The 15337-nt window shown below is 44.4% G+C and overlaps 1 protein-coding gene across 1 annotated transcript; it reads left to right on the top strand.

Moving 5' to 3' along the window:
* Positions 1-373: 373 nt before the first annotated feature.
* Positions 374-10634, top strand: LOC144277951 (keratin, type II cytoskeletal cochleal-like). Its single transcript, XM_077838998.1, has 9 exons — positions 374-835; positions 1658-1866; positions 3840-3900; positions 4943-5038; positions 6393-6557; positions 7802-7927; positions 8742-8962; positions 10228-10262; positions 10366-10634. The coding sequence occupies exons 1-9, from the start codon at positions 374-376 to the stop codon at positions 10632-10634; spliced, it is 1644 nt and encodes a 547-aa protein (XP_077695124.1).
* The last annotated feature ends 4703 nt before the right edge of the window (positions 10635-15337 follow it).

Here is a 15337-nt window from a genome sequence, read left to right on the forward strand (position 1 = left end):
TATGCTAAGCCCATCAAAAGATGGTTTTTGCTTCTCTTTAATCCCTATTATAAAAAAAGGGAGTTTTACAAGCACAGTTTTTATAGAGCTGGGATTCCCTGCAATGAAACTAGACCGTCTCCTGTAACTTATGATAGGTGTGTTTAAGTATAGCTCAAGTTGCTGCTCAGCAAAATGTGCAGTGGGGCTAACACCCCAAGCTCATAAACCTCATCATTATCCAGCCAAGGCCCGTTCTCCTAACAGATAAAAAGGTGAAAGCATCAGTTCTGATTTCAGAGGGATCCACGCTTGGCTACTTTTCACTCTGCTGCCCTGCTCAAGCATTTCTTAACTTCGCCATCTGCCTTCATTCCTTCTCTAATCAGCTACAATGTCTTGCCGATCCTATCACATTAGCTCTGGAGGCGGTGGTGTCCGGAATTTCAGTTCTTGCTCGGCTTTCATACCAAGAAGCATGAAGCAATTCAGTTTCAGCACTGTCTCATCTCGGGGAGGCGGTGGCGTGGGCTATAGAGGGCTAGGATACTTTGGCAGCAGAAGTCTCAGCGGCGTAGCCTCTGGCAAACCCAGAATGGCTGTTGGTAGCTGTCATTCTGCAAGATATGGGTATGGGAATGCTGATCTTGCATATGGCTACGGTGGTGCTGGCTTTGGCTACAGAGTGGGTGGGATCGGTGGGCCTTGTCCACCCACTATCACAACTGTCCAAGTCAACCCGCTCCTGCTCCAACCTCTCAACCTGGAGATCGACCCCAATGTTCAGTCGGTGAAATACCAGGAGAAGGAGCAGATCAAGTGCCTCAACAACAAATTTGCTTCTTTCATTGACCAGGTGAGATGGGCGATCACAATCTTCACTAGCGGTTCGCCATGGGAATGTCAGACACAACTCGCACAGACACTTCAGAGATGAAGCCTGAGATTTTCTATAGTTTTTAGAGGTTCAAAATGTCTAAGGGATTTGGAGTTCCCAAATAGCCTAAAATTACAGTGAAGGTCTGATTCTCATTCACCCTAAGGCCACTTTATGGCACTCCAGCAGTGCAAAAGGGCCTTAATGGGGGGTATAAATACACTATCAGAGTGGGGTAAAGTGGTTTTAAAGTAAATGAGAATCAGGCTCCAAGTTTCTAATGTTATATTCAGAGAGCTCCTTGTTTTCCTCCCACGCCAGCATAAGTGCCGATTTCAGTGGAGTTACTTCTGATTTACATGGGTGTGAGAGACTGTCTAGGATCTGCACTGTTTCAACCATAAATAGTATAAACCAGAGGAACACTTCGCTTTCTCTATAACTGATTGATCCATTTCTCATGTATACCAGTATGTTTCTGAATAACCTCATTATAAAGAGATGAGCTCAGAATTTTACATTTCTGTTATCTCCATTCTTCTGAAAATACATGCATGACTTGTGTCTTTTGTTTCTAATTTTGCCGATTCTGGGGAATCCCTTCTGGCAGTAGAGATTTCATAGATTATAAAGCCAGAAGGGATCACTGTGATCATCTAGCCTGACCTCTGTACAATCCAAGCCATAGGACTTCCCTGAATTAATTCCTTGTTTGAACTATTGCTCCTATTTGTTACGAGTCTAATGCATTGATACGTTTTGAAAGCTTCAAAAGTGAACTTTCTTCCTCTTGGGATTCAGGTCCGATTCCTGGAGCAGGAGAACAAGGTGCTGGAGACCAAATGGAGCCTTTTGCGGGAACAAAAACTGTACCGGAATAACATGGAGCCCATGTTTGAAGCTTATATCAGTAACTTGAAGAGGCAGCTGGAGAACCTGGGATGTGACCGAGCTAATCTGGAGACAGAACTGAACAACATGCAGGACATTTTGGAGGATTACAAGAGAAAGTAAGTGTGAAAAGATGCAGTTTAATAATAGGTTGTTAAACAAAATGTCTCCAAACATGTACATAGCTGCATGCATTGTTGACTCACCACTATTCAAGAGGGTGGAGAAGCTTCTAATTATAGGTAGGCAGTTTCAGATATATCTTGACTAACTAAATAACTGCCCGGCTTTTCAAAGATGCTGAGTGCTCAAAAATCATAAGACCATCAGAACGGCCACACTTGGTCAAACCAATGGTCCATCTAGCCCAGTATCCTGTCTTCCAACAGTGGCTGGTACCAGATGCTTCAGAGGGAAAGAACAGACCAGGGTAATTATTGAGTGATCCATTCCATCATCCAGTGCCAGCTCCTGGCAGTCAGAGGTTTAGGGACACTCAGAGCATGGGGTTGTGTCCCTGACCATCTTGGTTAATAGCCGTTGATGGACCTATCCTCCGTCAACTTAGCTAATTCTTTTTTGAACTCTGTTATACTTTTGGCGTTCACAACATCCCCTGGCAATGAGTTCCACAGGTTGACTGTGTGAGGAAGTACTTCCTTTTGTTTGTTTTTGTTTGCCTATTAATTTCACTGGGTGACCATAGGTTCTTGTGTTATGGGAAGGGGTAAATAACTCCTCCTTATTCACTTTCTCCTCACCATTCATGATTTTATACACCTCTTCATAACCCCACTTAGTAAGCTAAAAAGTCCCAGTCCTTTTAGTCCCTCCTCATATAGAAGCTGTTCCATACCCCTAATCATTTTTGTTGCTCTTCTCCATAATTTTTCCAATTTTAGTATATCTTTTTTGAGACCTGGCAACCAGAACAGAACACAGTATTCAAGGTGTGGGAATACCATGGATTTATATATTGGCATTATGATATTCTCTGTTTTATTATCTATCCCTCATCACTACTGATCTTGGCCTTGGGTGCTACCTCTAGGCAGCCAAGTTTGTAAATGTGTTATTTATTCCACAAATATACTATAGCTACAGCATAGGGTTGCCAATTTTGGTTGGACATATTCCTGGAGGTTTCATCACATGACATAATCTTTAATTAAAGATTAATCTTCAATTCCTGAAGACTCCAGGACAATCCTGGGAGGTTGGCAACCCTACTACAGCTCCTGGTACAATGTAATCTTTCTCCATGGGCCTGCTGGGTGCTACTGGGATATAAGTAATAAATAATAATATACTAGGACATTATCACTTTGGGAGAGCTATACATTACACCAGTTATGGGTTTACACTATTCATTAAATAATCTGCTTGAAGAGAACTTTACAACATTTTAGTTAAGTAGAGCTCTTGGCAGATACTGTGAATGTGAATACGTACAACCAGGCTTGGAAGGATTAGAATTTTATCAGTAAATGTCAGTAAATGTCAATTTCACCATACACACACAAACAGATGAAAAAATATTCCCCTCGATTTACAGGTTGGCAAAGTAAGAGAAATGCTGCTTGAGACCTCATTAGAGGTTGATTTAATTATATTTATTTTGTGCCTTTTGACTTGTGATGGTGACAATTTCTTTCTAGTGATTATAAATCTTTACGGTTTTGAACCACAACATCTACTGTCATTAAATAATTTCTGTCTGACCCCTGCCCCATTCTCTGAGCCCCCCGCATAATTTCCTGCAACTGTGAAAATGTAAATAGATAACAATAAAAAAAACTGCTTAAAACCTATAATGGTGCACAATTGTGAATATTTAAATCAATACAAATTTCAAAATATCCTCAAATAAATGTCAACATTCTCTGTTGAAATGACAAAAATATCAAATTCTGAAAACATATAACATAAGGCACATACAACATATGGTACATCAACTGACTGAGTGTACAGTTGTTCTGGAATTCCAAAATTCACCACAATTTTTGTTCCTTGGCAGGGGAGTGTGTGTGAGATCCATATTTTTTTCTCAGCTGAACAGTTAAACAAAAAATAATCCTCTATTCCCCATCAGGTATGAAGAGGAATGCAATCGTCGAACCTGTGCCGAGAACGAGTTTGTAGTACTTAAGAAGGTGAGCAACGCGCAGATAGGCTACAATCTTATCAAACACCTGCTGCCCAGATGTTAATAGAACGCTCATGGGATATAGTGATTTTAAACTCATCTGAAGGAAAAATAATGCAAAGTTCATACTTACATAAATAGAACAGGCTGAAATTATTTGAAATGCCAACCACTTTTTCCTGAAAAATGTAAAAAAAAAAAAAATCACTTTATTTTGCCATTTTAACCACTTGAAATAATAATTTGTGAAATGATGGTTAGAGGTGAAAAAATTCCAACATGCATATGTGACGTTAGAGACGAATATTTTTAAAGATATTTAGGCACTAATATTTAGGCAGTAATATTTTTAAAGATATTTGGATATTGCTCCCATGAAACTCACCTAGATGCTTTTGAAAATCCCACTAGGCATCTATCTGTATCTCCAGGTATCTAAATACATTTGTAAATCTAGCCTTTGGTCTCACTGAAAGTCAGCAGGATTTAGATTTCTAAGTGCCTGAGTTACTTTTGAAAATGACGCAGGTGCTTCTAAATCACTCAAGTGTTTTGAAAATATTATCCTGTGGTCTTTGTCCATTAGAGCTTTTGAGGATGCGTGCTTCCTGAAAACTCTAATTCCTCTTATCAGAGACATTTAGGGCCAGATTTTCCAAAGTACTCAGAACTAGAGTTGTATGAATAACAGAATTGTTGATTCATTGGCAATTCTGAAAACTCCAATGGGAGTTAGATGCCCTTTGAGCCTTTTAAAATCTCCCAGTAGCCACCTAGCCTTACCCTGGTTTGGTCCTTCTGGCTGTTGATACAACAGACCATTAGGCTGGTCTATGGAGATGACCTATTTATCTTCCTTTCTCCTGTATATTAATTATTTTGCATGTGAAACTATAAAGATGGAAAGAATGAAATAATATGGAAAAATTAAACTGCTTAGAAGTGACAAACCAGGTGATGAAGTTATTAACCCAATTTTGTTCTAGCATTAACAGAAATGTCTTATAATCAATTAGAAGTGCTTTTACTGTATTTCTGATTCTCTGCAGGATGTGGACTGCGCTTACATGAACAAGGCAGAACTAGACGTCAAAGTGAAATCCCTCATAGATGAGATCACCTTCCTGAGACACGTGTATGAAGAGGTAATTACATTTCCTACTCCAGTCAGGCTTTTATGAGGAGAAGAATACAATGAATGCTGGTATTTTCCAAAGGGCTTTATGGGAGTTAACCTCCCCAACTCCCGCTGGCGAAATTCCTGAGGTGTTTGGTGCCAGACTCCTTTAGTCTAAGAATCAGAGAGTTTGCAGCCAGAAGGGACCACCAGGTCATCTAGTGGGACCTCCTATGTAACACAGGTCACTAAACTCTACCCAGCATCTCCTGTACTGAGCCCAATAATCTGGATAAGGCTAAAGTATTACAGACCTGAGGAGACTAAACTACTGTGTGCCACAAGCAGGGGACAGCAGGGACCAAGATGCACCAGTGCCTGAGACCCCTTCAATGGCAGAGAATTGAAATTTGGAAATCCCTTTTAAAACCCCTACCTGAAGCGAATAATAACGCCTGGTGGCAGATGATCTGTTAGAGGAAGGAAAGAGACAAAGGCCTGGTTGGTGTAAATGGGCACATTTGAATGTGCCCATTTACCTCAGAGGAGGATCTGGCCCTGTTAGTCAGCTGAATCTATATCGAGCCGAAGGGACTAGTTCCATGGCGCGATCCTTGGTAAGACCCACAGGCCCAGATCCTCAAAGGTATTTTGGTGCCTAACTCTCATTGAAATCAATGGGAATTAGGTGCCTAGCTACCTTTGAAGATCAGGGCCTTAAGGCCTGATTTTCATTTACACTCTGGTCTTTCTTACACCTTTCTTACACCACTCTGGCAGTGTAAAGGGGCCTGACAGTAATTTACCGTGGGGCGACATTTGCACTTGGTTTAAGGCCTCTTTCCACTGCTAAGCCCTTAGGGCCAGTTTTTTCTTTCACTTGCTCTGTGCTGACACCAGCTTAGCTCTACTGATTTCAGAGGGCTCCTTCTTTGCGAAAGAAGATGTCTGCCTCAGGCCTGGTCTATGCTTTAAAATTTGGGTTGCCATAGCTACAGTGTTCAGGGATGTGAAAATCCAGACCCCTGCCACCACAGCCTGGTGCAGAAGAAAACTTCCACCAACCTAGCTCCCATCACACCAGCCAGAGGAGTTCCTACAGTGACGCACAGACTTACATTATGGGCTTACAGGGACATAGCTACAGTGCTGTAGCGCCCACAGTATAGACATGGCCTCAACCAACCTTGCTGGAAAAAGAGATTAATGGACACATTTAACTGAAAACCAGGTGCATTCAAATCAAAAATCCCTCTCCTCCATTTTGGATTAAATGTGAATCTGCAAAATATGTAGGAAGTATCTTGTTACCTGTGAACAGAGGACCAAAGCCAGGAAAGCACCTAGAAGCAAATGACTGATGAATGTAATGTCTCCTGCAGGAAATTGCTTACCTCCAAGCGTCCATTTTGGACACCTCCATTATTGTGCAAATGGACAACAGCCGAGGACTGAACATGGATGACATCATCGCTGATGTCAAAGCTCAGTACGAGGACATCGCCAACAGGAGCCGAGCTGAGGCAGAGTCCTGGTACCAGTGCAAGGTGAGAAAGAGATTATGGATGGCTCTGACACTGATCTCATCAAAGAAATAGTTCAATCCACATGAATGAGAGCGCATACAGACAGGACACTTTCTGTAATTCAAGAGATGCATGAAATGACAGACAGGCTATGTCTACACTACTGTGGTAAGTCGACCTACGCTACGCAACACCAGCTACGTGAATAACATAGTTGGAGTCGACGTACCTTAGGTCGAGTTACCGCGGGGTCCACACAGCAGGCGTTTCTCCCGTCAACTTACCTTACTCTTCTCGTCAGGGGTGGAGTACAGGGGTCGACTGGAGAGCGATCTGCTGTCGATTGGGCGGGTCTTCACTAGACCCACTAAATCGACCCCGGTGGATCGATCTCAAAACGTTGATCCTGGCTGTAGTGTAAACCTGCCCACAGTGTATGAAATCTCCCAAAACTGTGTTAGGATTTAGTCTCAGTGAAAAATTATCAAGATATAGGCTATATCCTCAGCTGTTCACACTTAACTTCACTGGAGTTACACCAGTTTATTTCTGCAGAGGATCTGGTTTTACGGAAATGTTATATCTTCCCATTCAGATTTAAGGCACTTTTTAAAACTTGGGTTCCTTCTCTTAATAATAATAATAAATAATAATAATAATAAAAGCAGCAAAGAGTCCTTTGGCACCTAATAGACTAACAGAGGTATTGGAGCATAAGCTTTCATGAGTGAATACCCACTTTGTGGGATGCATGTGACGATGCATGTGACATGCATGTTAATAATACCAACTTCTTCTATAGCATATCATTTTATTTGATATATCTCAAAGTGTTTTACAAAAGGGGTCAGTAGCATTACCCCATTTGACAGATGGGGAAATAAAGGCACAGAGAAGGAAGGGACTTGCCCAAGGTCACCCAAAGCAGTGGCAGAGCCAAAAATTGAACCCTGTTTTTCTGAGGCCCAGCCCAGTGCCTGCTCCATAGGCTAGTCTTGGCTAGACAAGAATGCTATGAAACATGTTTTCACAATCTGTGTTGCACCTTCAGCCATTACCCACATAGAGGACAATAGTCTCCTACAGCTGACCTCTGAAGGAGCTCCTCTTTCAGCTCAAGTAGTAGAGATCTGTGCTTTAGTGCTCAAGATATAGCATTCAAACCCTGCCAGAGACCCATGAGTAGCTCATCATAGTTACACTGCAGCTTTTGGTACTTTATAACTGGTCTGTTTATTATAATTGCATCTTCTCTCTCACCTAAGTATGAGGAGCTGAAGGTAACTGCTAGCAAACACTGCGACAACCTGCACAGCACAAAGAATGAGATTATGGAGCTGAACCGGGTGATTCAGAGACTGCATGGAGAACTTGAAAATGTTAAAGCCCAGGTGAGTGTGACACACTGGCATAGTGTGTATAATGTATCAATAACAACACACAAATGCTATGTATAGGATCCAATGCTACGTGATAACTAAAAACTGTCCCATTATAACAGCTCAGCAGTAAAAAAAAATCTTAATTAAAAATTAGGTTGCACCACTTGACCGTTCTGAAGAACTGCTGGTGCCTAGACTAGTGACCAAGCCATGAGAGGGTAATAGTTTACTACTGCTACCAGCTAACAGAGTTACTCCTTAACTCAAGTGGTAGAGGCCTGTATTGTGAAGGTGACACACTCAGCAGAAGTCTAAAGTTAAGCAAAAAGAGTTAACAGTTTTGGATGTATAACCAACTCGAAAGAAAGAAAGAAAGAAAGAAAGAAAGAAACTAGCAGAATCAATGGTTGGGTTTTTCAAAGCCCATTCAAATTAGTGAGTTGTGAGCCTAAATCTTCTAGTCAGCTTTGAAACTCTCAACCAGTGGCCCTATCTCTGGTAAGCCGTTTATAAAGCAAAACAAGATAACTAGAATAGCTGGTCTGTCACCAGAGGCCCATGTCATGGCAGCTAGCCTGTAAGATCTAAATCTAGGGACTCAGTGCCCCAGGCTGTGTGCTGGGTACCTCAATGGGAAGGCATCCTCCATCCCTCAGATGGCAAAGTGGTCGTGAATTTACTCCAAGGAGCATACCTCACCCTGATCAGTTTTTCAGACCGAATCCAAAATGTGAGCATTCAATTTGTAACAAATGAGAGGCCATCAGAAAAAGAGTCTCTTAAAGTGAGTCACACGGAGTGCATTTATCTCCTGCCTCTGCAGCGATGCAAACTGGAAGGAGCCATAGCAGAAGCCGAGGAACAGGGAGAGATGGCTCTCAAAGATGCCAAGTGTAAACTGGCCGACCTGGAGGCTGCACTAACAAAAGCCAAGCAGGACCTGGCTTGCCAGCTGCGGGAGTACCAGGAGCTGATGAACGTCAAGCTAGCCTTGGATATCGAGATCGCCACCTACAGGAAGCTGCTGGAAGGAGAGGAGAGCAGGTGGGTTCATAGCACAATCCTGCAAATCACTGCTCAGGGAAGAATAACGATTAATTTAAAATGCCCATCAAAACAGAGGGTCCAATCCTGCAACCCTTTCTTCAAGTTATGGTCCATGTACTTGCAAGTCAGCTCATTGCAAACAGCGGGGGAAATTATCAGAAGCACATAACTGATGTAGAAGTAAAGCTGAGTGAAATTCAGCTGAAATGTTTTTACAATGAAAAAATGCAGATGCAGGTCAATTGAAGCATTTTATGAATTCATGCTGAATACATCCAATTATTGCTGAATTCACTGAATTATTACACTTAAAAAACCCCCATGGACCAAAAATAAAAAGTCTCATTTTGGTTCCTTTTAAACGAAAGGGTTTGATTTTTTTTTCCATCTGAAATGACTTTTCACTTCAAAATTTAGTTCACTTTCATTAAAACAAACTTTAAAAAAATTAAAATAGAACAAGACAAATGAAACTAAAGATGAATGAGACATTTTGTTCAACCTAAAAGGATTTTTTCCCCTGATATATATATATTTTTTTGGTACTCTGAAAAATTTTGTTTCAGGTAGACCCAAAATATTTTTGTTTCTTCAGTTCGGTCATTGTCTCAGAAAATCAGTTATTTGCACAGCTCTAGTTACGATGTTAAATCCCTTTTGAAGTCGATAGCACTTAGGGTGACCAGATGTCCCAATTTTATAGGCACTCTCCTGATATTTGTGGGTTTTTCTTATATAGGCGCCTATTACCCATGATCCCCTGCCCTGATTTTTCACACTTGCTCTCTGGTCACCTTAATAGCACTTAGGAGCCCAATGCACCTATGCACTTTTGATAAATTTACCCAATAGGTCTACTGGAATGAGTAAGTACTGCCCATGTGCAGGATTGGGGCCTATTGGAAAAAAAATTAACAATGTTTGTGTGTATTGGACAGTCAAATCACATATTTCCAAACCACAGTCCGAGTCTGCTGCGAACATCACCTGATCTCAAGGCTTACAGCTAATTAATTATATAGGTAATGATAATAAGCAGGTAGCTAAAACATAAGAACATAAGAATGGCTAGACTGGGTCAGACCAAAAGTCCATGTAGCCCAGTATCCTGTCTTCTGACAGTGGCCAGTGTCATGTGCTTCAGAGGGAATGAACAGAACAGGTCATCATCAAGTGATCCATCCCCTGTCGCCCAATTCCCAGCTTCTGGCAAACCCTGTTTCTTACATTTTAAACCTTTCTTCATTTTCCCCTTCTAATAGGTTGTGTGGAGAAGGTGTCTGCCCTGTCAATATTTGTAAGTACCAGGAGTGTTCTCCTTCTTAGAAGTCCTATGTGATTCATCTTTTACAGCAAAAGTCATAACCTGAGCTGCAATCACTTGCTTTTTTTATTTGCAGCTGTGTGCAGATCCCAAGGGGGGGTTGTGTGTGACAGCGACCCCTGCTTCGGAGGCAACTATTCTTCCAGCAGCAGAACGCTACTCAAAACGGGAGGTGTTCTTAGCAGCGGAGGTCTATGCGACGCTAGAAGTGGAAGAAGCATCGTCACAAACTTGGGAGACGTATGCGCACCGTGCAGTCCTACCGGCGGGTACAGCACTAGCAGCGGAAGGAGTTCTAATGTCAAATGCGTATCAACTACCAGCTCCTACAGAACAAAATATTAAAGGAGAACTTTAGAAAGTCCTCCCTTCACTGCCTAGTGACAGCAATACCTGCTACCAGCACTAACGTCATTAGGGGATTTTAAAGATTACAGCCCATTCTACAATGCTTGCTACATGAAGCATCTTTAATTTCTGGAGTAGCTACTGTTATGAGGCAGCTGCCTGACCTTTAGTTTTACAAAGCTGCTCTTCTGAAATTTTCCTTTTCCTCCTGGGTTACTGAGGTCTAGCTTGTCTGGCATTATAACACCATGTGATTAGGGTATATTGTTAGGGCGCTGTATGTACTAAGGAATCGAATCATTTGTGAAGATATGTGGCTCAAAAGGAGGTCTCAGTGATAGAGGGAAATTCAGAGTCTCACTGTTCAATGCCTTTCCTCAAACGAGTATGAACCAAATACGAATATGAAGATCTATCATTTTGCAGCTCCTACAGTGTATTCCATATTATTAGCTAACTGCACCAGTTCACCATGACACGATGGTTTGCAAAGAGCAAACCACTGATGTGCAGATGGTATCTTGTTCGTAATTTCCTGCCACCATGCCTGTTTTGTTCCATTTTTCTTTGTTTTATTCCATTTTTCCAATAAACTGACATAGCAGATCAACACTTGCAGTCGGGTGATTTCCAGTTTTGAAGTTTTAATTAGGCAACAAGGCACGTCTCCTTATCGAGACACTTAAAACAAATTCAGTTCTAACGAGTGAATTGCTCCCAGAACTCACTGGCCTTTGGAAAATGTATGGGTAATCTTCTAATAGCGGTAAGAAAAGATGGAAAACCCATCAGGTGCTGAGAAGCACATTGATAGCACCTTGAGAAGTGCCAGATAAATACAGAGAGATCCCTACAAAGATAGATAGATAGATCGTGAACAATAAAATCAACCAGAGACAGCAAATGTGAAACTGGATCCAGTACATAGCAGTGAATAAAAATGATAAATACAGTTGTTCTAAGAGAGGGACTCTCAAATATTTCACCATCATCCCCCATTTTTATCCAAGCAAATGGCCTCTGGCAACCTCCATCCCATGTGCTGATCACATTCCTAGAGATCAGCAACTAATGAAATACTAGAATACTTGAAATACAGGCAGTTGTAGTAATTGACTTACTGTGACATGTCCCAGTGACCTTGTTTCTGCACACACATGGCGTATCCAGTCAGCCAAAGGCTGAGCCAAATTGCAGTGCAGTGGCCTGCCAGTCCCCCAAGTGTGGCGGGGGTCCCCAAAGGCGACGGGTGTTCAAGGGAGGAGGGGCGCTCAAGACAAGGGAGGGGGGCAAGAGTTCCAGGGAGAACAGGTTGAAGGGGCCTAGGGAAGTTGGCTGGGGAGAGTGGGACTCCCATCGGACTCCTGTTCCCCCAGTTCTGAAAGGGACAAGGGGAAGATGATGGGGAAATAAAATTAAGGGAACAGGCACTAAAGGGGAGGCAGGCCGGCAGGCAAAGGAGTCCCAGCATCCCTCATTGCACCACCTCAGTCAGTCACCCCTGGAGCCCTCCATCCTGCCCCCTTGCGTCCCTGCCAGTAAGGTCTCAACGCCTGCAGCTCTGGCCGATACCTCTTCTGCTAGGAGTTCCCTACTGGCTAGGAACCAGCAGGGGGAGCACTGGAAATGCCCCAGTGCCAGATTCACAGCAATCCCCCCCCCCCGCCCCGCAGTGGTGGGAAAGAGTCACTGCAGGGCACACCATAGTCTGTCCACAGGCGATCTGGCAATTACAGGCCAGTGCGCCTAACTTCAGTACCAGGCAGATTGGTTGAAACGATAGCAAAGAACAGAATTGTCAGACACCTAGATGAACACGGTATGTTGGGGCAGAGTCAAGACCGCTTTTGTCAAAGCTCGAGGTGGAGGGTCCCGGTCAGCCCCGGCGAGAAAGCTGGACTCAAGGAAGACCACAAGAGGCCCAAGGCAGCAAAGAGGCGGGGAGCCTGTTGGGGCTGCCATGAACCAGGCCACATTAAGAGGCACAGCCCTCTCACGGGAAGAGAGGGGCCGCAGAAGGAGGTGCCTGGGGGCCTGGAAGGGTCAAAAATGAACTGGGTCGATGCTGCAGTGATAATGGCACATCGGCCGTCAGGCCACCACCGGGAGGGGGTGGAGGCAGCGACGGGGACGGAGGGGACCCAGCGGGAGGTCGGGACCCAGACCATCACCGGGCAGGTCTCAGACAAGGGAACTGGGACAGAGTGGGCCCAGCAAGAGGCCGGGACCCGGGTGGTCATGGAGCAGGCCACAAAATGGACCCAGACCCTAAAGGTGGAGGGTCTGGGGGATGCTGACCTGCGTGCGAAGCTGGAGGCAGTGGAGCAGGCCCACCGAAAGGCGGAGACAAACCCCCGGGAAATGGCCAAAGGATGGGAGGCGGCAGAAAAGAAGCGGGCTGCCCTGGAGGTACAGCTTCGGGGAGCCCAAGGGAGGAGTCCCCACTCCAGGGGTGGGGATTTTGAGGGGGTGTGTGTGTAGTGGGGGCAGTTACCCCGCTCCTGGGGGAAAAGGTAGGCTGATTGGGGAAGCGGCCACAGCTGTGTCCACACCCAATCAGGCCACAGCTGGCCCTGATATAAGGGTTCAGGGAGGAACTGGGTCAGTCTCACTCCAGCTTTGGAGTGAGAAGGACCTGGCTGCCCGGGAGCTCAGGGTACCTGAAGCAGAGCGGTACTCAAAGTGTCACAGCTAAATACAAGGTGGAACTGATTATTCAGCATAAATAATTAACATATTCTAAGGGACTAGTCAAGGTGAAGTGGCCCATTAACACCTCCGCGATCACAGGACAAAAAAGGGGGGAAGGTGGTTAGTGGATTACAGATTGTTGTAATAAGATGTAAATGTCTGTATTAAGATCAGGTTTCAGAGTAACAGCCATGTTAGTCTGTACTTGCAAAAAGAAAAGGAGTACTTGTGGCACCTTAGAGACTAACCAATTTATTTGAGCATAAGCTTTCGTGAGCTACAGCTCACTTCATCCGATGAAGTGAGCTGTAGCTCACGAAAGCTTATGCTCAAATAAATTGGTTAGTCTCTAAGGTGCCACAAGAACTCCTTTTCTTTTTGTATTAAGATCATGATTTTTCGTGTCTAGCAAAATGATGAATTTAAGCTCCCAAGTTCATCTTTTGAGGATGTTGTGCAGGTTTCCTTTGAGGACAAGGACTGAAAGGTTAGCTATGGAGTGATCAGTCTGTGAAAGTGTTTGCCCATAAGTGACACAGTGTTCCTCTCTCTTAACATTTTCCTGCGTGAGTTCATGCAAGGGTGTGGTGACGGTCTGTTTCATGCTGGAAAGGTCTGACCCCTAGTGGTTATAATGAATGGCTACAGTGCATGCTGAAATGAACATGGGGAATATAGGGTAGCAGGACTGAAGGCAGGGTTGGCAGCCTCCTTAGTAAAAACTAATCAAATTAAATAGTATTACATTATTTCCAGCTGATATGTATATTATCTGTCCGGAGTCTACACGTGGCTACCAAGCTTTGAGATGCTCCTCCAGGGGCATTTGTTGCCCTGGGAGGTGTTGGGCATGACTGAAAAAGGGGGGATTGAGGAGGGTTGGGTGTGTTTGAGGAATATTGGGTGTCTTGGGGCAGGGCAGGGTGTGGGGTGTGCCTGAGGAGAGTTATGAGTCCCCCATGGAGTGTGAGGTACACCGGACGGGGTATTGATTCCCTTAGGGAGTAGTGGCTGGCTGTGTTCAAAGGGGTGTTGAGTCTCCTGGGTGTTGGTTGGGGGGCTATTGGGGGAGAGTTGAGGGGGTGGAGTCCTCTGGGGGGTGTTGGCTGTGTCTGATAGGGTATTATGTCCCTGGGGTGGGTCTAGGGTGTCAGGTGTATGAGATGTCTAAGGGGGTGTTGTGTCCCCTGAGGAGAGCAGGTTGTGTCCCCTAGGAAGGGAGGGTACCCAAGGCGGTGTTGTGTCCCCTGGGGAGGGAGGGTTCCTGAGAGGGTGTTGTGTCCCCTAGGAAGGGAGGGTCTCTGAGGGGGGTGCTGATTTCCCTGGGGAGGGCGGTTGGCTGTGTCCCCTTGGGAATGTTCAAGACCCCTTCACGAGGCTGTATGAGCAGGAGTCTGGGCAGGGAGGGGATGGGACTGCTGGGTATGTGGGGTGGAGTCATAGAATCATAGAATCATAGAATATCAGGGTTGGAAGGGACCCCTGAAGGTCATCTAGTCCAACCCCCTGCTCGAAGCAGGACCAATTCCCAGTTAAATCATCCCAGCCAGGGCTTTGTCAAGCCTGACCTTAAAAACTTCCAAGGAAGGAGATTCCACCACCTCCCTAGGCAACGCATTCCAGTGTTTCACCACCCTCTTAGTGAAAAAGTTTTTCCTAATATCCAATCTAAACCTCCCCCACTGCAACTTGAAGCCATTACTCCTCGTTCTGTCATCTGCTACCATTGAGAACAGTCTAGAGCCATCCTCTTTGGAACCCCCTTTCAGGTAGTTGAAAGCAGCTATCAAATCCCCCCTCATTCTTCTCTTCTGCAGGCTAAACAATCCCAGCTCCCTCAGCCTCTCCTCATAAGTCATGTGTTCTAGACCCCTAATCATTTTTGTTGCCCTTCGCTGGACTCTCTCCAATTTATCCACATCCTTCTTGTAGTGTGGGGCCCAAAACTGGACACAGTACTCCAGATGAGGCCTCACCAATGTCGAATAGAGGGGGACGATCACGTCCCT

This window comes from Eretmochelys imbricata, chromosome 20 (genome assembly GCF_965152235.1).
Source record: "Eretmochelys imbricata isolate rEreImb1 chromosome 20, rEreImb1.hap1, whole genome shotgun sequence".
Classification (NCBI taxonomy): domain Eukaryota; kingdom Metazoa; phylum Chordata; order Testudines; family Cheloniidae; genus Eretmochelys; species Eretmochelys imbricata.

Excerpts from the sequence above, each read along its gene's own strand:
- LOC144277951 (XM_077838998.1), top strand. The coding sequence starts at position 374 with ATGTCTTGCCGATCCTATCACATTAGCTCTGGAGGCGGTGGTGTCCGG. Across the intron at positions 5,039-6,392 it reads TGAGACACGTGTATGAAGAG|GAAATTGCTTACCTCCAAGC; the intron begins GTAATTACATTT and ends TGTCTCCTGCAG. Across the intron at positions 6,558-7,801 it reads AGTCCTGGTACCAGTGCAAG|TATGAGGAGCTGAAGGTAAC; the intron begins GTGAGAAAGAGA and ends CTCTCACCTAAG.